This window comes from Macadamia integrifolia, chromosome 13 (genome assembly GCF_013358625.1).
Source record: "Macadamia integrifolia cultivar HAES 741 chromosome 13, SCU_Mint_v3, whole genome shotgun sequence".
Classification (NCBI taxonomy): Eukaryota; Viridiplantae; Streptophyta; class Magnoliopsida; order Proteales; family Proteaceae; genus Macadamia; species Macadamia integrifolia.
The window spans coordinates 9,140,466-9,164,560 of record NC_056569.1 but is presented as its reverse complement, the minus strand read 5'-3'; the positions used below and the strand labels follow the sequence as shown (position 1 = coordinate 9,164,560).

Sequence of the window (24,095 nt, the reverse complement as noted above, 5' to 3'; positions counted from 1 at the left end):
GGGTACAATCATATCAGCATAGTTGCACCAAATCCCATCAAAACTCCCTAGTTAAGAGTGCTTGGGTGAGAGTAGTGCTAGGATGGGTGACCCCCTGGGAAGTTCTTGTGTGGCACCCCCCCCCTCTTTTTTTTTTTTTTATTCTTAGTCTTATAATTTACTTTACCTCTTTGTCCACAACTCCTGATGAGTTCCCCAATGATATTAGCGGGCTGAACAAGAGTAGGTGGGGTCACTTCTGCCTTCTTAGCACTCCACAGCTGCCAACCATGCCAGTATTGGCATCCTCTGCTCTTTCTTTTTGTCTGTCCATAAGTAGGGGTATAAATATCAGATTATGATGTTACACCTAGAGCGAGCATTCCAAGTATTGAGGGAATACGATATGAAGCTGAACCCAACGAAGTGTGCATTCGGAGTTGCATCAGGAAAGTTCCTCCGCTTCATCGTCTTGGAAAGGGAGATTGAAGCCAACCTGATGAAAATACAAGCAATCCGAGAGATGAAGTCCCCACAGAATGTGAAGCAAGTCTAAGAGTTGACAGGCAAAATCTCTGCCTTGGGTTGATTCATGTCTCGGTCAGCTGACAAGTGCCTTCCATTCTTCAAAACCCTTAAAGGATCTAAGATTTTTGAGTGGACAGAGGAGTGCGAGAAGTCCTTCGAACAGCTAAAGGAGTACCTAGTAACACCCCCTCTTCTGACAAAGCCAAATACTTGGGATACTCTGCAACTATACCTAGCTATATCGGCTGTGGCAATAAGTGCAGTACTGCTAAAAGAAGAGGAAAGATAGCAGCGACCGATATACTATGTCTGTCGAACCTTATTAGATGCACAAACCAGGTACAGGAAGATAGAGAAGGTGGCATATGCCCTCGTGATAGGGGCAAGGAAGCTAAGACCCTACTTCCACTCACACACGATATGTGTGCTCACGGATCAACCCCTGAAGAAGATACTACAGAAGCCGATATGTCTGGCAAGTTGGTAAATTGGGCTATAGAGTTTGAGGAGTTCGACATCCAATACAAGCTAATGACCGTGATTAAAGCACAAGCACTGGCAGACTTCATAGCCGAGATGACGTTCCCAGATGAACCGTAGGAACCGATCGAGGCTCTAACAGACAGGGTTTGGGTATTGTATGTGGATGGAACATCTAACAGGGTAGGAAGCGGTGCAGAAATCATGCTAATTAGTCCTGAAGGATTCAAAATCGAATATGCTTTGCGGTTCAACTTTAGTGCCTCCAACAATGAAGCCGAATATGAAGCACTAATAGCCGAAATCAATCTGGCACAAGCTTTGATGGTGTAAGAGCTAGTTATGCATAGTGACTCATAGCTTGTCGTACGACAAGTGTATGGTGACTATAAAGCAAAGGAGTAGAGAATGGTGGAATATCTGAAGAAGGTGCGAGAAAAAGCAATAACTTTTAGGGAATTCAAGGTGAAGCAGGTACCACGGGGAGAAAATGCTAGCGCAGATGCACTGTCACTATTAGCTACCTCATACTACATGGAACTAGGATGCTCGGTATATTTTGAGGTGTTACCTTAGCAGAGTACCAAGAGTCCCCAAGAGGTATTGTCCGTTAACGAGAACGGCCCTAGCTGGATGGATCTCATAATAAAGTACCTGAAGGAGGAAGTGCTCCAGGAGGATAGGGACGAAACAAGGAAGGTACGTATGAGATCAGCATGATTCCTACTGAAAGACGAAACGCTGTACATGATAGGGTTCACCACACTATACCTCAAGTGCTTGGACCCTATAGATGCCGAATATGCTCTCAGAGAAGTGCACAAAGGAATATGTGGCCAACATCTAGGGGCTTAGCCTTGGCCCACAAGGTGTTGCGGTAAGGCCTATTCTGGCAGACCATGAAGATGTCGAAGACTTTGTCAGGAAGTGCGTGAAGTGCCAAATGTTTGCCCCGTCCCTCGACAACACGCCACTAAGCTTTTCTCCCTATCAAGTGTCGTACCATTCGCCATGTGGGGAATGGACAACCTGGTGGCTACAAGGAAAAAAAATTTGTTGTGGTGACAATAAACTATTTCACTAAATGGCTAGAGGCCAAAGCACTGGCCACAATAACAAGAAAGAATGTACGAGACTTCTTTGAAAATGTGGTGGTTTATCGATTCGGGATTCCCAGAGTGATAGTGACAGACAACGGAACCTAGTTTGCCAATCCAACTTTTGCCTCGTTTTGTGAAGCCCTCGGAATTGAGCACAGGAAGACATCCATCGGCTACTCCCCGACCAACGGATTGACAGAGGTAACAAATTAGACACTACTACAAGGCATCAAGAAGAGACTAGACGATGCAAAAGGACTATGGGCAGACGAACTGCATAGCATCCTCTGGGCCTACCAAACAACTGAAAGGTTAGCCACTAGGGAAACACCATTCAACTTAACCTATGGCACAGAAGTTGTACTACCAGTCGAAATAGGTGCGATGACCCACATAATCCAATACTACATCGAAGGAAAAAACGAGGAGGGACTTTAGGCCAACCTGGACCTCCTAGATGAAATGCGAAAGGACTCATAGGAAAGGATTGCAGCTTACCAACAAAATGTGACAAGGCATTACAATTACAAAGTTTGAAGAAACGAATTCAGAATGGGAGACCTCATCTTAAGAAGGGTAGAGGTGTCGGACCCGAAGCATCAAGGGAAATTAGCTCCAAATTGAGAAGGACCTTACAGAGTCACCAGGGTAATACGATCAGACTCTTATCACCTATAGACTACGGGGGGAGAAAGGGTACCCAGATCATGGAATTCAAAGAACTTGAGGAAATTTTACCAGTAGTGGCGGCGGCTTAGGCACATTTACTTTACCATTATTTTGAATTCTCAGTACTTGTCATTTTTTTTAAGTAGGTGTAATTTGTAGCTTCTTATCCCTAAACGTTTGGTTAGAGGATTTTTTATAGAAAGCTGGTTCACGGTAATTGATTCTAAAGTAATGACCCATGATTCAAAGATGGACCCTCAGTTGGGGGATTAGTCCAAGGCCTAGCAAAATTGATCGAAGGGTCCTCTATGGTTGGGGGCTCAGGCCAAGGTCGAGTAGACTTGATCGAAGGGCCCCCCATTGTCCTTCGGTTTGGAGCTTAGGCCAAGGCCAAGCAGACTTGATCGAAGGGTCCCCCATCATCCCTCAGTTTGGGGCTCAGGCCAAGGCCTAGCAGACCTGACCGAAGGGCCCCCCATAATCCCTCGGTTCAGGGCTCAGGGCAAGGCCAAGCAGACCTGACATCATCCCTTGATTTGGGGCTTAGGCCAAGGCCTAGCAGACCTGACCGAAGGGCCCCCTATAGTCCCTCGGTTCGGGGCTTAGGTCAAGGCCGAGTAGAACTGACCGAAGCGGGAACTTGGTCCTACACATCAGCAAGATCCTTCATTTATAGGATCACAGAGCCAAAGAAGACCCACCAAAATTGAGGGGAAAGATTGCCAAATAACCTCCATCATTAACCTTCGACCTTCTATCTTCAGCGACGAAAAAAGCTTCTTAAGCTGGGGCCGAAGAGTAACTTGACACTTAGAAAAATTTATTAATGAAGAAGCTTTAGCCTTCACGCCGTTGCCATCGGGTCAGCGAGTATCTCGACAATCTTTTGGATTCAACCATTGCAAAAAAAAAAAAAGAGATAAAAATAACTAATAATAAAAAAGAAAGGGGAGAAAACTATAGGAAGTAAGAGACTAAAAGAAAAGAGGAGTTTTTCATTCACCAAAAAGGCCCAAAGGCCAAGGTTACATAAAGGGGCCCGGAGGCCGAAACTACACTAGGCATCGGTCGCTGGGAGAACCTTGTTGTTGGCGCAGAGGGGGAGGTCACCATCGGACCCATCATGGCTAGGCATAAGAGGGATCTTGTGAGTCTGTTCGACACCGTCGTCTTCATTGTCTTTGGCAACCTCGGTGGCTTCGGTGTTCGCAGGGGTAGCCTTCCTTGTCCTCGAAGACGAGGCCACTCCCTTCGAAAGAGACTCCCGAGTGGTGCTCGAGGACCTAGTCTCAGACCTCGGTTGCACCCATGGTATAACTCGGGGCCGCTGCATGGGTCACTGCCTTCCTGAAAGCCTCTGAGGCCTTGTACTTCCTGACCCCCGCCTTCTCGGCTTCTCGAAGTCTTTCAGCACATGTTCCTCAGCTCCGAAAGCTAGCGTTCATGCTTTTGGCGGGCTTGGTCATGTTTGGCCTCCAAGTTCTGCACCTTTTGCAGCAAAATAGTCCCCTCGTTGTCAATAATGGATTGTTCGTGTTCGGTCCTCTTAAGGCTTCAGGACAGAGCCTCAGGCCTCAACCCTAATGGTAGCCTGAGCGACCTGATTGTTAGTATGCAAGATGAATCAACACTTAGTCATTTCTATTAAACATCAGTGATAAAAGAAAAAAAGTATTAAGAAGGACAACGACATACCCCTGCCAGAAAAAAGCAAATGCTGGTGTTCATCGCCGAAGTATTCTGCTCCTGAGCCTTGACAATGTCCTTTGGGAGCCTGCCCTTCTGAATGATCTCTTTGGCAACATGACCGATAGCGTAAGTGTCGTCCTCCTTGACGGATCACCTCGGAACAAAGCCAACTTCGGTACGACCCTGAGTGACACCTGGACTTTGAAAGAACCTTCGATCGGGACCTCGGTTGACTCAGGAACACGCCTAGGAGCTGCGAGCACCTGAACAACCTCCAACGTCAGGTCTTCCACCTCGCCCTTTTCCTCTTGCTGGCATGGGGATCAGAGGTCGAAGCTTTCCCCTTCCCTATGTTCCTCTCCTCTTGCTGTTGCTTGTGAAGCAGATCCTGCTTAGCTTTCGCTTGCCTTTCGGCGGTAGTGGCCTGTATTTCGGCCCTTGAAAGTTGCACTGCACTAAGAAAAAATACACACAGTCAGTACGAAGGCCGAAGGTTTGGTTCAAAACAAACTTGGGTAGACCTGGGACTCACCCAGGCTAATCCCGAATCTGAACAACACGGCATCCGATTTGAGACTTTCGAACTCAATTGGAGGGCACGTGCCATAGAGCTTCGCTATCGCAATCGACTCTGCTTCTGTCCTGAAGAGGGTAGGTGCAGAGTTCACCATCCTTAAATTGGGGATATCCTATATAGTATCGAAGGGCACCCCCTTCGACGACCTTGTGAAGAAGAATTTTTCCTTCCAACCATGGATCGACGAAGGATAGCCATTCAATAGTCGGAGATCCTTTCGAGGGCTGAAGTAGTACCAGCCCGAAAGCCCCTTACTGGCATGAAGGAGGAATCAATTGACAAAAAGGGGAATGGATAGTGGCCTCCGATGTCGAGAGAAGAGGACAATGAAACTCAACACTTGTGCCAACTATTCAGAGTTAGTTGCGTTGGGCAGATCCCATAGTGCCGAAACACTTAGGCAAAAAAGGGGTGAAAGGGGAGCCAAAGGCCAGCTTTGAAAGTCTCCTTGTAAAGACATAACTCCCAGGGATTCCTATAACTAGCCCTATCTATTGGCTTCGGGGTTTGGAGCACAAACATATCCGAGATACTATAGGAAGCCTTCAGTTCCTCAAAGTTTGGGATCGTCCATAGTAGACACTATCTTGCGTGCCTCCACCTCTAAGGCATCCTGGGTTTGGGCTCGGGACTCAAACACTCTCTCTCTAAACTCCTCACCATTCGAGCCACCCTCAGATCCAAGTGGTGTGGCTATGAACGAGGAATCACGGGAAGAGGGCGGATCCGGGGAAGAACCTGAGGACATTCCTCGGATACCCCCAGAGTGTTGACCCCTTCGGTTCAATATTGTCCTCTCAAAAAATGAAGGACTATACTTGGGAGAACTAGACATTGGACACACTTACTTCTGAAGAAAATTGATGAAACTGAAGGATGACAAGAATAGAAAACCGAAACCAAAGGTGGGCTCTGTGAAGGAAAAATAGTAGTGGCACATGAATGAGGGCCACCCCTTAAGGGGATGAGAAATGGTACGACTACCCGAGCATTAATGGTCATGCCACGTCACTAGGGATAACTCCCAAGCCTCACACAAGCTTAACGCATGGGCGATAATTTGACCGAAGGGTCCTTCCACGATGGGGGCTCAGGCCAAGGCCAAGCAGACTTGACTGAAGGGTCCTCCCATGGTTGGGGCCTCAGGCTAAGGCTGAGAGGACCTGACCGAAGGGTCCTCCCACGGTCGAGGGCTCAGGACAAGGCTGAGCAGAACTGATCGAAGGGCCTCCCACAGTCAGAGGCTCAGTCCAAGGCCGAGCATACTTGATCGAAGAGGCCTCCCACGGTCGGGGGCTCAAGCCAAGGTCGAGAAGACCTGACCGAAGGGTCCTCTCACGGTTGGAGGCTCAGGCCAAGGTCGAGCAAACCTAACCGAAGTTGCCTCCCTTGGTTGAAACTGAAGTCCGAAGCCTAACGGAAAGGACCGAAGGAGCACTTAAAGAAGAAGAAAGAAGGCGTCCTCCCACTGGAAAAGGCTTCTCAGTGGCAGTAAGAGGGGCTTCTGATACGTTCAAATTAGCCACCCAGTAGGGTGAAGACACGTGGTAACCAACCATAAGGATATTCACTATGACCACAACTACGGAGATAGAGGCTTAATCCCTCTTCAGGAGGCAGAGACATATTAGGACACTAACTCCTTGAAGAGGAGAAAGTACCCAAATAGGGAGTATTCCCCCCTAGAGGAAGGAAGATGTGAAGAAAGGGAGTCCATCAAAATCGCCCTAAGATCGTAAGAGGAGGAGGATGTTTCATAGTAGGATTCTATAGGGGATAACCCTACAAGAGGAAACCAGGAAGACAGAAGCAGGTAAGTCAATACACCCACACCATTACTCTTGTGAAAATACTGTTCTGCGATTCTCTAACTTGGGCATCGGAAGATTGATCCCAGAGCCACCTCCAGGCCTCTGCTTTCTGTGCTTGTGCAGGATCGACGTTCTGCCTTCCACAGATTCTCGGTAGCAACACTGAGTGACCCTCCATAATACTCCGCCAAGTCCAAGACAAGTTGGCTCCCATTTTTGCGTCCAAGAAATCCCAATTGGGAGAGTACATAACCCTCGTGAATCTGGTCCATTTGTATGTGAGATCATCCTACAACATCCATGCCTCCTTAGCCAAGAGTGCCTTATTATGCAGACTTGGGTTTCGAACCCCAAGCCACTCTTCTCCTTTAATTTACCATGCGTGCGTAAAAAATTCAAAATATTTTCTTCTTATGTGAACCATCACCCCCAAAAGAAATTCGAAGTGCCTTACCCAAGATGGGAATGATGCAAACCAGGGAGTTTGAAATGGGAGGAAGCATAATTACTCTTAATGCCACTGGTTAATGGAAATAAATTTGGTCCCTACGCTCCTCATCGGACGATAAAAAATAGAGGGCATTATTGGCATTGAACCCATCCGACAAGAAAGAGAGGGGATTTCGTATTTCCGTGCCCGCGGCGCAGAAAGAGTGGCTGTAGTGTGAACTGTGAAGAGAAGGAGAGTAGGAGACAAAAAGAGAGTACAAAACACAAGCCGTCGGGCTTCTGGAAGAGAGAGAGAGAGAGAAAAAAAAAAAAATGGAAAGAAAAAATAAATTCCAACGGTAGGGATCCGAAGCGAAACACATTTTTGCTTTCAAATTCCCTTCGATTCGACGAATCATTTTCTGGCGCCACCTTTCCCCGCCAATTTTTATTTATTTTAATCTCATTCACCGGTAAAAACCAAACCGAGGAGAATCTCTCTCTTCCTCTCGCTCTTTTTTTCTTTCTTATTTGTTTCTCCTTCTTCTCATTTTTCTCTCTCAAAATTCAAATTCAAATTCAAAATCTCTCAAAACAGCTATTCTATTCTGTGTTCATTTGTTCTCTCTGCTTACTGCACATGGCGTTATGGCTAGGGTTAGGTTTACGTTTATTTTTGCGTGATTATCCTTTTGTTTTTAGTTAAAACTGCAAGTACTATTACTTACACAGTTACACTGATTCTGATGATTCCACATTTTTAATTTTCTTTTTTGTTTGGTTCTAAAAAACTTGTTCTAGGGTTTCATGGCGGAGTCTGGAGCTCCAGGCACTCCTGAGAGTGTTCACTCGGGTGAACAAGGCGGCGGTGGCAGTGGTGGGGGTTCTCAATCGGCTAGTTCTGCAACGAGAGAACAGGACAGGTTCCTTCCCATTGCCAACATAAGTCGGATCATGAAGAAGGTTGTGCCCCCCAATGGGAAGATCGCCAAGGAGGCCAAGGATTGCGTGCAGGAATGTGTCTCTGAGTTTATCAGCTTCATCACTAGCGAGTATATCTTTCACTGATTCAATTAGATAATATTTTTTTCCTCTAATAAATGACTAACCTTTTATGGGTTCTCAATACTCTTGTCGTTTTACAATTCTTTTTCCTTACATGTTACAACTTACTAGCTTCTAATTTTAATTGATGAATGGTTTAGGGCTAGCGACAAGTGTAACCGAGAAAAGAGAAAGACAATTAATGGGGACGATTTGTTGTGGGCCATGGCGACGCTAGGGTTTGAAGATTATGTTGAGCCTCTCAAGTTGTATTTGCAGATGTACAGAGAGGTACTGGTGATGCAAGCATTTTTTTCTTTTAAAGCATTTTTGAGTTTGTTGGTTCTCCCGATCCTCCTTTCGCCATTATGTAACATCATGATTTATTTTGCTGAGTATTGACAAATTTTTTTTTTCCCTCCCCCTGTTGATTGGTTTGGTTCATTGGCTCAACTATTGAGGTTTGCTCAGCAGATGGAGGTATTTCATTTCTACCTCTGATACCTTTTTTCATTTCCCTTGATAATTTGACATGATATAATCTTTTCAATTAAGAAAACAAACAGTTGTTCATATTTAGAGTTAAAACTGGGTATGCGCTCTGAACTGTTGTGAAGGAAAAAGTGTCACCCCCACGCCCCAAGCGCTTCGTGCTACATAAGAATTGAGTCCTGAAGTCAATGTGCTCTACTAGTGGTGCCTCCCTTTGTCACCTTCGTAGTCTATGAACTGCTGCATTTTTTTTTGGAGGGAGAGTCCGTTTGGCTGGCATTTGATGGGGTCACAGTATGTCCGATAATTATACAAAATTGCACAAGGATTAAGAAAGGGGAAAATATTTTTCTGAAATGCAATAAAAAAAATTTGAAAAAACATACATTTAAATTTTAGGATGTTCTTTTCCCAAAAAATGGTGATATCTTAATCATTGATCCATTTAGCACCCATGGAGGATTCCACCACATCATATGGATGAAGTCTTTTTTAGTTCACCATGCCTAAACATGATTTCTTGTCATGTCCAACAAATAATTGACAAATAGTACAAAAAAGAAAAAAAGGTGAAAGGTTTTGTACAAGGCCATGCACCTTGTACAGAACCTTTCATATAGTTCTTGACAGCATGATCATTTGGTTTTCAATGATAAGCCATGCTTTTTGTCCTACCAGCCTGTTAATCCATGGGAAAGACTAATCTCCCATTTGGTGTCTATGTTTAAAGGGTGACAGTAAGGTTCGCTCTGCAGACCAGGGTGGAAGAAAGGATGTTGTTTCAGTCCGTGGAGACTAGGTTACTCAGGTAAATAATAAAACCTGTACATTGTGTTGCATAGTATTTTTTCCTTGAAATTGAAAGAAAAAAAAAAAAAAACATTGTTAGGTAAGGCACTTGTTCCCCAAAAACCTACCCTGATGAGGAAAAAAAATAGCAGCTGTTGAAAACCTAAACACAGTTTTATGGCTTCTCATTTTTTAGTGCCTTTAAGTTGAATGTGGGTTTTAATTGGTAAAACGGCCAATTGCCATACTAACATGAAGCATAAAATCTATATTCTTAGAAGATGGAGAGATTGAGCTCCTTCTCTCTCTCTTTAATTCAACTACATTTCAATTGTGCTGCCGTGACTATAACTGTGATGTTTTGTTTCTATATCTCAAACTCTCGGTGTCTTCGTTTTAGTGTTTGTTACCCCTTTTCTGCTAAACTAGTATCTTATGGTTTTCACTTACACCCTAGCCCTCATTTAATGATTCACTGAAGAGTTGGACACACTTTTTCATTCTTGAGGGCTTAAGAAGGGGAAGGCAGAAAAAACTACTACAAAAGGAAAAATTTTCTTTGTATAGCTCTAGGGTAAAAAAAAAGGTTGGTCTCCATGGTGGAGATATTTCATACATCTTTTTTTATTTTTTTTCTCAAAGTGGACCATCTGTCTGTCTATCTGAGAAGCAAATAAAAGCTATGGCCTCAGGTTGCATGCATTGCCTCCGGCCCTCCGCAGAAGCATTACATGCTCATCAGCCATTACACTGCTTACCACTACTGGAAGTAGCTGCACCATGTGTTGCAACTAACACCACCCCGCATTGGAGCCACTGCTCGCATTTGCCACCAGCAGTGTCTGCAGCACAAGCCCCAGCTTAACCTGATATTTAGCACCAGAGAATTGCAGCTACAACCGTGGCAAAATCCTGACTGTGCTTATGGCTGCTGCCAGTGGTGTCTGGCATAATATTGTCAATCCCCTCCTGGCATTTGTACTTTGTAGCCATGATATGTGACTCTTTTGAGCAAAGCATATGTTAAACAGATGAAAAATGAAATTACCATGGTCCCTCTGTTTTTTTTTTCTTTTTCTGTCCACATTGTTAAGGACTAATTACTTATTGAAGAAGGGAAGCAGTTGGTTCATGCCTTGTGCATTCATGGTTAAACATTTGGAGAAGAAAAAGGTTCTTGCATTGACAGCTGTTTCTCCATGTGGAGTAAATTGTGCATTCTCGATGCTATATATGTAGGAATTTCCTTAGCTAGACCACATGTCAAATTTTGTGGTCCATCCCAACTTTATGGTGCATCATGTCTAGGTCACTTCCCCGTGTTTGTGCCTCAATTTAGTCAATTATAATTGACTTCTCATACATTTAGATTGGATTGAAATTTAGCCCTTGATTAGATAATAATGAGGACAGCATTTCCACTGAACTTTTCCAATAATAAATGGGTAATTTACAGCGCCACCCCTTGGAGAATGCTACAATTATAATGACACCTCCTCTGTTTCATCAAATTAGACTCAGACCTCCTACTGTCAGTTACCGTTAAGAAATGCTATGAAATGACACTTTTGCCCTTATGAGTAAAACACTGATATGTTACCCATTTTCATTATCCCAAAAATACCCCTCTTTACCTAACATTTCATTCTCCTTCTCTCTTCTCTCCTTCATCTACTGCTTGCTGGAAATATTGAGAGCCTTATCAAATGAAATCTTTGTAATGTCATGATCTGGATTCAGAAAAGAATTGGAAATGTGTGCATTTCCTAAGCACTTAAAATTTCCTAAGATAGGTAATGAAGAAACCGTCCCCATTTGGTCTCCCATAGAAGTAAATGAACTTTCATGGATAATGTTCTCTACTGAATCGGTTCTTCATTAGGAAAAGGAAGATCAAATTAATATTCACTTTTGTTTATTTCGTTGCCTTGGTTGTTGAAGGTTGCAAGGAACATTTCTCGAACAATTGAAAATTCGGAAACCACTAAACTATCCAAACAAACCAAAACCGTTTCGACCTTCGTCGTCTTTTGCTGAATTGGAACTAGGTGATCGTATTCGTACACTGAAATTTATCTCTAAAGCTCGTTGCCTCGATCCAACCCTTCCTGTCGATGACTTCTTATTGAAGCTAGAAGGTGAATATGGTGAGCCTCCGGCTCCGGATTCACCCACACCAAACGGTGTTCCCCAGGACGAAGCAACATTTTCGGTTAATTCTTCAGTTAGGCACAGAGTCCCATGAGATGGGTTTTCTTCGAGTTCTGCCAAGTCTTACATAGAGGAGCAGATCTCGATCGTGAGAGAGATAAGGAAGAAGAGTTATTATGAAATTTTGGGGCTCGAAAAGGGATACTCTGTTGAAGACGTTAGGAAGGCATATCAGAAACTGTCTCTGAAAGTCCATCTTGATAAAAACAAAGCTCCTGGTGCTGAGGAATCATTTAAGGCGGTTTCTAAAGCATTTCAGTGCCTTAATGATGAAGAGAGCAGGAAAAGGTATGATGTTGTTGGCCCTAATGAAGTCGTATATGATAGACCCGCAACTAGGCGAAGACCACAAGGTTTCAATGATTTCTATGAAGCAGATGTTGATGCTGAGGATATTTTCAGGAACTTCTTCTTTGGTGGGATACCTTGGGCAACCACCCAGTTTCGCCGGCGAAAAGGGCTTTTTTTTTTCTTTGTTTTTCCCCATCTTCTGCCTTCTTTGCAAGGCTCTCTCCTTCCGAGGCTTAGAGGCTCTAAGACCTCACCGGAGTACTCGCTATCATTCCGGAATAGGTCCGCCACCTCCAAACCACGCGATCCCCTTAGTTCCTAGGCTTGAAGACTGGAGAGAGCTCTGGCTTGCTGAAGGAGTCCGACTTCAACTTCGGCTCAGATCAATTTGGGGATGGGAACTTTTAGATGTGTAGTTTAGGTACTTCCTATTTAGTAAGGGCATTTTGGTATTTAAAGTCAAATGTAATTGCTAACGTCAGTATATAAGGTATATTCCTTAACAATGACTGACGGTAGGGGGTCTAAGTCTAATTTGATGAAACAAAGGGGGTGTTTTTATAATTGTGGCATTCTTCAGGGGGTGGCGCAGTAAATTACCCATAATAAATTATGTTGGATTCGTTTGAGCATTGTCAGTGCCATGAACCCACCAAAAAGTTGGCCAGTGTTTTCTATTGATAACACCATAGATCCTTATTATTATCCCAACTAAGGGGGCTTGGCTATATGGATCCTTGCCCTCCAATCAGCTCTATTTGAAGTCACACTCTCCTAGGGTTATTTTAGACCTACCCTATTTTTTTTTAGAGATCTTTGAGTCTAAATCAAATCACTCCTCCAAACTGGAGCAGCTGAAGCCCTCCATTGAACATGGCCATGCCACCTCAAACGGCTTTCTCATAACTTATCATGTATTTGAGCTACATCTAACTTCTTATTATCATTTTATTAGTGTAAAATCTTTATAAAGCTATTTTAGGGATATCATATCACCAAACATTACCTTTTGTTTTCTTGTTTTGACAAATTAAAAAGTATTTTGTGTTACTAGACCATTTTTGCATTGTTAATAGAAACAAGAAATAAGGCAAAACATTTTTAAACAAATACAACTGAAAGTAGGGGTGAAATTGGCCTGGGCTTGGCCAGGTTTTTGAAAACAATAGCCCAGCACAAGGTCCCCAGGGCTCAACCCAAACCCGACCCAGTCCTAGGTCGACTTGAGATATTTCAGCCCAAGCCTGGCATTTTTGGGATTAGGGTGGGCTGAGCTTGCCCTATTTTTTCATTAGAGTATTTAGTTAGTCCAATAATAACAATTTTATTTTGACAAGGAGAGTTGAACTCACGACCTCTTAATTGTAAAGTGATGGTCCTTGCCAACAAAGCTTCTCCTTGGGATTAATAATCAACTTTGAAAATATCCACCATCTCTCCCTCTTATTTATAGACTATAGTTGTCAAAGTGTTGCCTTGGCATTCAAGTGTTATTTTTGTAGTCTAGGCAACCAATGCCTTGGTGCAAGGCGCTGGTTTAATTTTTAAATATATTTTTTTATTCTATTATATTATGTATCTAGCCCCTATTTATGCCAAATATCATTGTACTTAACATATTGTTTTGTAAATAAGAAAATAACCCCTATTTGAATCTAAAAAAATAGTTAAATTCAAATCCCTAAAGGATAAAAAGTCAACCCCCAATTCAAGGTAAAAAATTGATTTTTTTTATGGGTAAAAAAACTGAATTTTTGGTTTTAGTGGTGATTCAACTTTCAAATATTAGGTTTTTTCACAACTCAAAAAATTTCATAAATCGTATTGTTATAAAACATCACTAAAGGCCAAACATGTGGTGAAATAATCTTTTGTTTTGATGTCTAAAAATTTATTTCCATTTAGGGTGATTTAAACAACGTTCGTGCACACCAAATAAGGTTTAACCAGAACATAAATTTTTCAATAAAAATAATATGGAAGAAAGAACGCTACCTCTTGGCATGTTCTTGTGCTAAGACACAACAAGTGTGAAATGATCACTTTGCCTTGCATGGAAATGCTTGCGCATTCCCTCTCATTGGTGCCTTCCACTGCCAGGAGGAGCATTCTCTTATACCAATAACCTTTTAGCTGAGATTTTTTAGACTTGCTGGTGCCAGGCTTCTTACGTTTTACTTTCATTTACTTTTTTTTTTTTGCTGAGATCCATTTAGCCAACCCCATTAAGTTAGGATAAGGTTGAGTTTGTTGTCGTTGTTGTTAAGCAATCTTAGATTAGTTGGAAAGCTGGTTTGTTGCTCTACCTAATATAAAAAGTCTTATGTAAAATATAAAATCATTTGACCAATCAAACTTATTTTGAGAAGTAGAACATTTTTCTACATTGAGAGCAATGTAATTACTTATACTCTTATAGATCACATTATATTTTTTAATAACAATATAAATAAAATGTGAGACTAGGTATACCAGGGGAGAGAACAACGAACACAAGAGAAAAAATCCTCCCCTTGCATGGCCAGGGAATCCACTCAAAGCCAAATGCGTATTAATCCTCAACAAATATTTATAGATCAACACCACAAGTATAATTTTAGGTGTTTTTTTTCATGAAACTAATTATGTGAATGGGCTAGAAATGTCTAAAATAGGATGTACACAAAAATAATAATAATAATAAGAAAATAAAATTTTGGGGGTCGAAACCACCAAACAGGGAAAATTCCTTGTGTTCCTTGAAATTTCCTAGGTATCCATTGAAATTTCGGTCTCCCCAAGGGTCGCAACCCGATATTTTGAACCCTGCATGCGCTCTCTGATATCTAGGAGTCTAGCCAAATCTTGCAAAATCAGATCAAGGCAAGGGGTTGTTTATGGGGCCTTGAATCGGAGAGGTTTCCTAATCTCCAGTATCCTCCTCGTCATGGTTCTAAATCTTCCTGAAACTTTTGTCGAAATTCTGAAATTTCCCAATTTTGGTATGGCCCGTGATAATACTGGGGGTCGAAACCATGATGTTGTTGGTTTCGACCAAATTTTCCAAGTTTCGTATGGTTTGACCAAACTACTCCGTTTCATTCTTATATAAGTGACATGTTCCGGTGGAAACATATTTCCAATTTTTTGACAGATTCTCTTATGTTTCGTGGGTTTCAACCAAGAGAGGGGGAATTTGGCCACAAAAATATCAGATTTTTCTCAAGTTTTTGCAATCTTCTTCTGCTATCTTGGATTATCAACCTAGAGAAGACTTCTTGGAGCTTCAAGGTAAACCCACTTTTTCCCCAAACTTCTTTTGTTGTTCAGCATAGTAGAATTCTTTCGAAGCAACAATGTATGCCACCTCCACACCTTCATATTTGTGTTTCCAGATCTCGGTCGAAATCAAAATTTAGGTTGTAATTTTCGAAACCTGCTCTAAACCAAGTATTTTTTTTCTTCTAGGCTATTGCTATCCGATATTTCCGAGATTTGGGCCGAAATGAATTTCGGTCATACCTGGTTTCATTTTGGGTTGGGTCGCAACCACCAAAATGTGCGAAATTTCGGTTGAAATTGCCAAGATTTAGAATAATGCTCGCAGTCTCAGTGAGCTATTTCTTAGGTTGGGATACCTGTAACATGTTAATGAAAGGGCTTATAGGTGGGCAATGATGGACTTTCAGAACAATTGGGCCCAAAACATGTCATGGGACTCATATCTGTTGCATTCAGAGGAGCGGTTAAGACATCTGTAGTGGTAAGCACCTCGTGGATTGGAGCCTCCTAGAACTCCTCCTGGTATTGAGTGGCAATTGTTTTATGACTAATTCACTATCTAAGTTATATGTTTTGATTATTTTAATAATTTATTTACATTTATAATATCTAAGTATATGTAGACTTAGTATGTATAACAAATTGATAAGGCTAGTATACAACATCATACAACGCACACTAGCATACTTGGGTTAACACCACAAGCTCCATTTTGGGTGTTATTTTTGTGAAAATAGTTCACGGATTAGCTTTAAGAGGTAAAAAAATAGGCTGTACACAAAAAATAGACCAAAAAACATTTTCTGGAGGTTGAAACCAAAGTTTCACATAGCCCAGAATAAGTACCTGGTTTCGTTGAAATTTCGCAGTTGAAACCTGGTTGAAATCTGAGATTTAGAACCTTGCTCCCCATTGCATGGTAGGATGCCTCGTCTATGATCACTTAGACAATATACTGTTCTCCAATCTCCTAGACAATCTGGTCCATCTCTTTAGATATGTAGTTAGCTGTCTTTTGATGGTAGGAAGCATTGATGGATTTGTGAAAGACCATATGTCCATTTAGATGTGACTTAATGTTGATGAGTTTTTTTCATGGTCATCGAAGTCATATTATGGTGACACATTTCTTCTAAATTGGTTGAAGCTCGCTTGAGCTCATCCACTTACATTGGGAGGAAGTGGTGTTGAATCTCCCAGGGGGTAGGGGCCTCTACATTTCCCTCCTCTGCAGCAGTTAATATCTAACATGTTCAGATGGTGGGTATCCTTCACACAATTGAATTACCAACTATTTTTTTTGGTAAAGGAATTACCAACTATTGAATGTGAGAAACTTGGTTGCTGCCTTTCCAACCCTCTAGAGCTTATCCCCCATTTTATCCCAACATATTTGTGATACGAGCCTGCGTAGCAAATGCCACATTATAGTTGGCAGGTCCTTCAAGTTTGTCCTCTCCTTTGCCTGCTCAAATTGGCTCTTGGCTCCTCTCTTTAACTCTAGCAAATCTCTGAAACGATACGCTGTTGCCCCCAACTCCCACAACGTGAGATGGTCCAACATTGGAGGTGGACCTGTCTCCATAATGGCAATGTTGACTTGTATAACCTTTTGTACCTGTCTCACCTCCTCTCTCCCCATGTCAACATGCCCAGTCCCAACATGCACAATCTCATACTCTTGGTTCCTCCCTTGTCAATGGTGTTACGATGTTTTCTGTGGGATAATAACTCTGTTATAGTGAAGTGTTTGGTGTTTTTTTTTTTTTATGGGAAATATATATATATATATATTAAATAGAAGAGTCTGATATTACATCACGGTATTCCTGAATAATTATATCCCTACTTTTATCACACATCATGATATCCCATAGACACTTACTAGCATGAGTCACAGACATAGATTTATACACTTATTTAAGAGACCCAAACCGAGAATATAGTTCCCAGAAAACAGCAAAAGAGAGAAGGGGCCAAGTGTTTGGTGTTGATCACAATAGGATAGTGTCCCTATCGTGTCAGGTGTTGAGTTTGAGTTTAGTGCTAGTGGTAGTGTTAGTTTTTACTTTACTTTATTGTGTCCTTTTAGTAGATTGTATTTAGTTGTTGGACCATATGGTTTTGATGGATATTTTGCTAAAAGATCCACAAAAATGCATTTGTTAATGGAAAAAGTAGATTTTTTATTTTTTGATAAAAATAAAAGTAAAGAATTTATTGTTTTATGGACTGATGTATGATGTGTATTATGCTTGGTCTTCCAATTTTGGATTTTTAAGCAATTGTTTTAATATTTTTTGGTCCAAAAATGCAAGTGTCAATGAAAATTAGGCTTTTGATTGGATTGATATATAAGAACAACAACAGCCTATATTTTTCCCAACTAGATGGGGTCGGCTACATGGATCCACAATTTATTATATAAAAAAAAGAGGTACCATAGGAACATCTCACCTACAATTCAGAAACATGGATCTTTGCCCTCCAAATAGCTTTGTTTGCGGTCAAACTGGAGTCAAGACCTAGCCTCTGCATGTCTTTTCTCACTACATCCTCTATGGCCTTTTTAAGCCTACTCCTACCTTTGCTTTCTCCTTCCATCTCGATCTGGTCACTCCTTACCGAGACCTCTTTGCTAGACATGTCCATATTCACCTTAAACACATTTTCAGAGTTTGTCTTGAATCAAGACTACTCCCAAGTCATCTCTAACTTTGTCGTACATTATCCTATCTCTCATAGTTTTTCCACACATCCATCTCAACATCCTCATCTTTGCTACACTCAGCTTATGCTTCTTGACTGCCCAACATTCTGCCCCATACATCATCGCCAGTCTTACCACCGTATAGAATTTTTCTTTAAGCTTTAAAGGAATGTTGATCACACAACACCCCAGAGGCTCCTGTCCACTTCATCCATCCTATTTTAACTATGTTGGAAACATCATCTTCTATATTACCTTCCTTGTTTATGGTGAACCCCAAAAATTTAAAACAATCACTTTACAGAATCTCTCTTTCAAGTTTCACCACTTTGTTAGCCGTCCGTGTGGTGAAAATTATACACCATATACTCCTTTTTTGTTCTACTAATCTTGAGACCTCTCAACTCCATGGTAGATCTCTGAAACTTGAACTTGTCGTTAATCCTTGTTGCTGGTTCATCCATAAGAACAATATCATTGGCAAAAAGCATACGCCATTGGACATCCCCTTGGAAGTTCTTGGTTAGGTCATCCATGATAAGCGTAAACAAATAAGGGCTTAAAGCAGAACCTTGATGCAACCCAGTAGAAATCAAGAACTCCCTACCTTGGCCTCCCACGATTCTCACACTAGTCACTACACCCTCTTACATGTCTTTAATTATATCCACATATCTGCTCGACACCCCTTTCTCCTCCAAAACATGCTAGATTAACTTTTTAGGGACTCTGTTGTAGACTTTTTCAAGGTCAATAAAGACCATAAGGAGGTCCTTCTTGTAAGCTTTAGATATCTCCATAAGTCTCTTAAGTAGGTAAATCGCCTGTCATGTATCTACCTAGCATAAAACCGAACTGGTTCCCCGAGATATTAGTTTCTCTTCTCGCGTGGGTTTCGATTACCTTTTCCGAAAGTTTTATCATATGACTCATAAGTTTTATGTCTCAATAGTTATTGCAGCTCTGTTTATCACCCTTGTTTTTGTAGATCGGAACTGATATATGATGAATAATTATGCATGATCTACAAATTTTGATTTTTTAGATTGTGTTTTGTATTTTTTTAATCTATTTTTTAACAATTTTTCTCTCGATATTATCATTATTTAGTTCCCGTCAAGCTTTTTGCATGGATCCTTGCACTCGTCCTTGCTTGGAATCTCCATGTAGCCAACCGCATTAAGTTGGGATTAGGTTTTGGATGTTGTTGTGGTGTTATCATTATTTAGTTATATATCGAACATGAGTTGGGAATGTTAAGTAACTTCTTTTTTTTTTTGTGAATAAGAAATGCATTAAAGAAGAAGAGAAGTAATATAAAACCCCTAGGGGAAAGAAAACAAAAATACACAAGCCAAGAGGGTAACAAGAAGAAAGAAATGCTACAACCACTCAGGGGAGGGGGGATTAGGAGAGAGGATAATAGTCATAGGGAGACCCCAGGAGACAACAATGAGCCTGTTCCTTGAGGAGTCCTTAACAGGCTTTTGGGGTAATACATGGATCTTGGAATTAACATCAAAGAAGATGGCTTTCCAATTAATGTTAAAGGACCTCAAGGTTATTAAGGCGGTGAGGCGATCAAGGCGGCTGAGGGTCTTTCGGAGCGTTTTGGCGATAAGGCGGGCGGACATAAGAATCTTATTGAATAAAGCGTTCCCGTGTTATTTTTTTTTATAAAACCATTCTATTTGACTCAAATTCTAGTTGAATCCTACTATTCATATGCTAAATAAATATTAAAGGTTCATACTTCATACCAATGCAAGATATTCATCATGAAAACAAATCAATAAATTGAATAAACCAAGTTCATCTTCATCAATCATCAATCATCAATCATCAATCATCATCATAACATATTAACTTATAATATAAATACATAATGTTGAAACGAAATTATAAATATAAAGAAGAGCATGGTTCGAGAACTCGAGTGAAAGATGCGAAATTTCGTATGTTTCGCAGGTATCGACCTAGGTCGAAACGAAACCTTAGGGGATTTTAAAAAATCACCTGTGCTGACCTGGTTTCGACAGGTTTTGACCAGGTTTCCCATGTTTCGGTTGAAACATGGAAAATTTCGACCTTCTCTTGTGCATTTTTTCTCCCAATTGTGGGAAACTTGGGGAAACTTTGGAGATTTTCATTTTTTGGCACTTATTTATGCCAAATATCATTTAAGTAAATGGTTTTATTTACTTAAGATATTATTCATAAATAAGAAAATACCCCCTATTTGAATCCAATAAAAATAATTTAAAAATCAAATTCAATGATTTTAGTTGGATGATTCAATCTTGTTTTAGAACTATGTCCATCATTCAGTTTGGATCAGTTTCTCTCTCTCTCACTCTCTCTCTCTCTCTCTCTCTATATATATATATATATATATAATTTTACCTTGTAATGCTTGTTGTCATTAGTAATTTGTACATTTGCTCCTTATATTTGGTCATTCTTGGGCAATACTGTGGTATTTCTTAGGGCCATTTTCCTTTTCCATACAAACATTCCTTAATATTTAGTCATTGAACTTCTTGTTTTGTGAATATCAGAAATTTATTCTCTTTCTATAAATGAATGGAGTTCCAATTTAGTTGAAAATTTTCAAGTTGAAGGAAGTTAAGGAATTGGAAGGTCTTTTATCTATCAAACATAATTTATCACGAGGAAGAATAGAAGATATGGAATGGAGATTATGAGACAAAAAGGGAACTGAAAGGAGTATGCCATGTTACTTATATATGAAATGTATCAGCAAAGAAAATAATTGTAGAAAGTGGTTTGAACTGGATAAAAGCTCCAAACTTCCTGCCCGATTCATGAATATTTCAGATTGGTTCTTTAGGAAAAAAAACCATGTTATAGAGGCATTAGCAGTCACGTGGTCTTGTTGCTTTTATATTTGGGGAGTGCTGAAGGAAAATTGTTAGATAACTTGATAGTTTTTTTTTTCTAAAGAGATGGAAATTTGTTAATGCTACTGGTGTAGGGGCCCTGATATGCTCTAGCAAACATTGTTTTGTTTCATATATTACATGGGTAAACTTGTAATGCAGTTACATACTTACATATATTAAATATCTATGAAGTTCTAATTCCAATCAGGTATTATGTCTTTATCCTGTGTGCTTTGACCTGATGTGAAAGTCTGTTCCAAATTAAGCAAATGTACATGGCTTACAGCAATCATGTGCAAATACATGGTTAGTGGTGGCCATGAAATGTTAAATTATGGCCAATTCTTATAGGTCGTTTATTGGGTACGCAATAAATTTATGGTGTTTTGCTGTCTTGATGATCGTAACTGAACATTCCACATGGAATGGACACATAGATACCTATAATTTTTTTTTTTGGGGGGGGGGGGAGAAGCAAATTAAAACAATTTCATGAATTGTTGGACGTTTGGACAGTCTAGTAATTTTCCCAACAGTGGCTGTCAGTTTGGCATTTTTAAATTTGAAAGTGATTAACAGTGCAGAACATTGTGGACCAGCTGTTGGTTGGCTGGCTCAGAACTAGGTGAGAAGTCTTTTGGTTACATGAGTTATGGTTGGCCAAGTGATTAATTGTCATGTGAGTGCATAGCATTCAGCATTTTTCCTTCCTTTTATATGTGTTAATGTTAATATATTTTTTTTGATTTATTACTTTATCTCCAATATAAAAGGGTATCAACAAGTGTATGCTCATGGTTTTGAATATCATCCAAATGGGATGAAGACATCCCTCTACTAGCTTTATGTCAAGTCCCCGAATGCCATCCCTAACCTTTTTGTTTGAAATAGAAATTGGACTCACTGCTGTTTTTTTTTTTCCCCTTTTTGATGGAGAGAAAGCTCACCGTTATTAATTCATTTCGTATTAATATTAGTACAAACTATCAAATTCATGCAATGGATCTATGCATGAGGTCATTTAAGAAGACCTAGTTGATCTGGATATTTTATTCAGTCTAGCCCACGTTGGTAAGTTGTGGGCATCTTGGCACACCTACACAGAAAATCCTTCCTCAGATTACAGATTTCTAATAATAGATCAAATAAAATCCATGGTCAGAGTACTGCAGCTTCAGAAACTCTACAATCTGCTTGGCATCAGTTCTGATCTGAATAAGTGTCACATTCAGCTCCTTTGCCACTAATGGGTCTTTCCTTCATTGCAATTGCTTCAGCTGCTGAAGAGTATGAGCTGTCAATATGTATTGACCCTGCTGCAACGAACTGTTTATCAGCATCATAAATTATCCAACTGGCTGAATCTATCTAGTGCTGGGATCAAATGAACCGTCAGAGTTGCAATGAACATTCCTTGCATCAGTATTGTTGCTGATGCTTCATATGACTGTCCCTTCTCTTCCATTCCCATTGGATTGTTTCTAGTCCTTGCCTCTAACTGGAGAAAGTCTGCAATGTTTGAAGTAAAATTTGTTAAAATCAGGGGCCAAATGATTATTTTGTTTGAAAACCAAGCCGTTTTTAGCAAATTGAGAAATTGTGGAAAATTATTGCAATGTGGCTCAAACATTTATTCAGCGTGTAAAAAATGTATTGTTGAAAGAAAAAAAAACTATGAACTCTTTGGCCAAATTACCACCATGAGTTTTAGGTAGCAATCCAAGTGGTGATGCATGTGAGCATGCCATACATGTAATGCTAAATTAGATTCTAAAGGAATATGTTCTGTTGAACTTGGTAGCGTAGGACCAATGGCAAGAACTCGACCTATTTTCAGTAATTGGAAGAAGTTTGCCAATATATTGCCACAAAATGAGTTTAAAGTGAAGTGGAACTGGTAATTTTTGTGCATACTTCTGAAGAGACCTTTCTTCAGGAGTAACACAATTCTGAGTCGAGAAAGTTACTGCTTTCACTGACAATTATCCAATTTTAGTTGCTGGGCATCATATCCTAGTGTCCATTGTTGTGCATGGTAAGTGGATACTCGGTATTTCATTGACAACAGTGAAGGGAAGTGGATACTCAGTATTCCATTGTCGTGCATGGTAAGTGGATACTCAGTATTTCATTGACAACAGTGAAGGGAACATTTAGTACAGGGTTGACTCTTAAGTCACTGTGTGTTGCCTTCATTCTTTGGGCTTCACCTTATGTTCTCTTGACTTATTAATGAAAACAAGGCAAGTTTCTTACCTTCATATGTTTGAGGCACTTGTCAACATGGTCTGAGGTATCCTATTGGCTGATTTCCTACTGATTCGAATTGAGTTTGAATTGGAATTGGAATTGGAATCCATGGAGGCCGATTCTTCGTACTAGAACCATGCTTGTCAGACTGTTCTTTTCTACTTAGTTCAGCTCATCCTAAATATGGTTCCTGTTTTAAAGTGTTTAGTTATTATTTCTGATGATGGATCACCCTAAAATAAGTACATTTTCTATATTCTAATAATTAGTGAATGTGGAGAATGCAATAGCTGATTAATATGCTTGAATGTTTGGTTTTGCAGTTAGTGGTGCAGCAGGGAAATGACTTCTTTTGTTGATGCTGCGATTGGATTGATGGAATATGCACACCAATTAAATCTTGTTTGGGTTATGTTCTCACAGTAGATTCTAGTAGGGATATTTATTACACCTCATCAGGTGATGTGGAGGCCATCTGGTTCAGGAAGTAGTAATTGATAGTAAACTACTGGTATTACTCTGCTAGTGCAGTTGGTAGTACCCCTGCCAGCAGGGGCCCCAGGAGGTCATGGGATCAACTGTCAAGCTTCACCTGGGGGAATGTGTTTTGCAATTCATAGTATTGTAGTTGATCACGTATCACATTTATTGGATTTTAGGTTTTAAAACACCACAAAAGTGAATTTACGGTCACAATTACATTTGTTAATAGGATGCAAACACTCAAATCTTTTCTTTTGCAATTAGTGTAATGACCTTTGGTTTTATGATTAATAGGGTTTCAGATGAATTGGAATGATGTTTGATAACACTCTTGAAATGCCTCGTAATGAAATATATTTTTGGTGTTTGATACTTTGATTGCAACTGAAATGGAAACTA

General features: G+C 40.5%; 1 protein-coding gene and 1 pseudogene across 6 annotated transcripts; both read left to right on the top strand.

Moving 5' to 3' along the window:
• LOC122060324 lies at positions 1 to 119 on the top strand (annotated as a pseudogene).
• Positions 120 to 7,497: 7,378 nt separating this feature from the next.
• On the top strand, positions 7,498 to 24,068 carry LOC122059822 (nuclear transcription factor Y subunit B-3-like). Of its 6 annotated transcripts, none has more exons than XM_042622856.1 (6): positions 7,498 to 7,735; positions 8,064 to 8,314; positions 8,468 to 8,597; positions 8,778 to 8,786; positions 9,529 to 9,606; positions 23,537 to 24,068. In XM_042622856.1, the coding sequence occupies exons 2-5, from the start codon at positions 8,070 to 8,072 to the stop codon at positions 9,595 to 9,597; spliced, it is 453 nt and encodes a 150-aa protein (XP_042478790.1). In that variant the 5' UTR covers positions 7,498 to 7,735; positions 8,064 to 8,069; the 3' UTR covers positions 9,598 to 9,606; positions 23,537 to 24,068. The 6 variants fall into 6 exon arrangements, with proteins under 6 accessions (XP_042478790.1, XP_042478793.1, XP_042478789.1 ...); XM_042622855.1 differs by lacking the exon at positions 7,498 to 7,735 and adding an exon at positions 7,764 to 7,919 and having other exon boundaries at positions 8,781 to 8,786; XM_042622854.1 differs by lacking the exon at positions 7,498 to 7,735 and adding an exon at positions 7,768 to 7,919.
• Positions 24,069 to 24,095: the final 27 nt, after the last annotated feature.

Coding starts and splice junctions, on each gene's coding strand:
- LOC122059822 (XM_042622854.1), top strand. Junction 8,315..8,467: donor ATCAGCTTCATCACTAGCGA/GTATATCTTTCA, acceptor TGAATGGTTTAG/GGCTAGCGACAAGTGTAACC.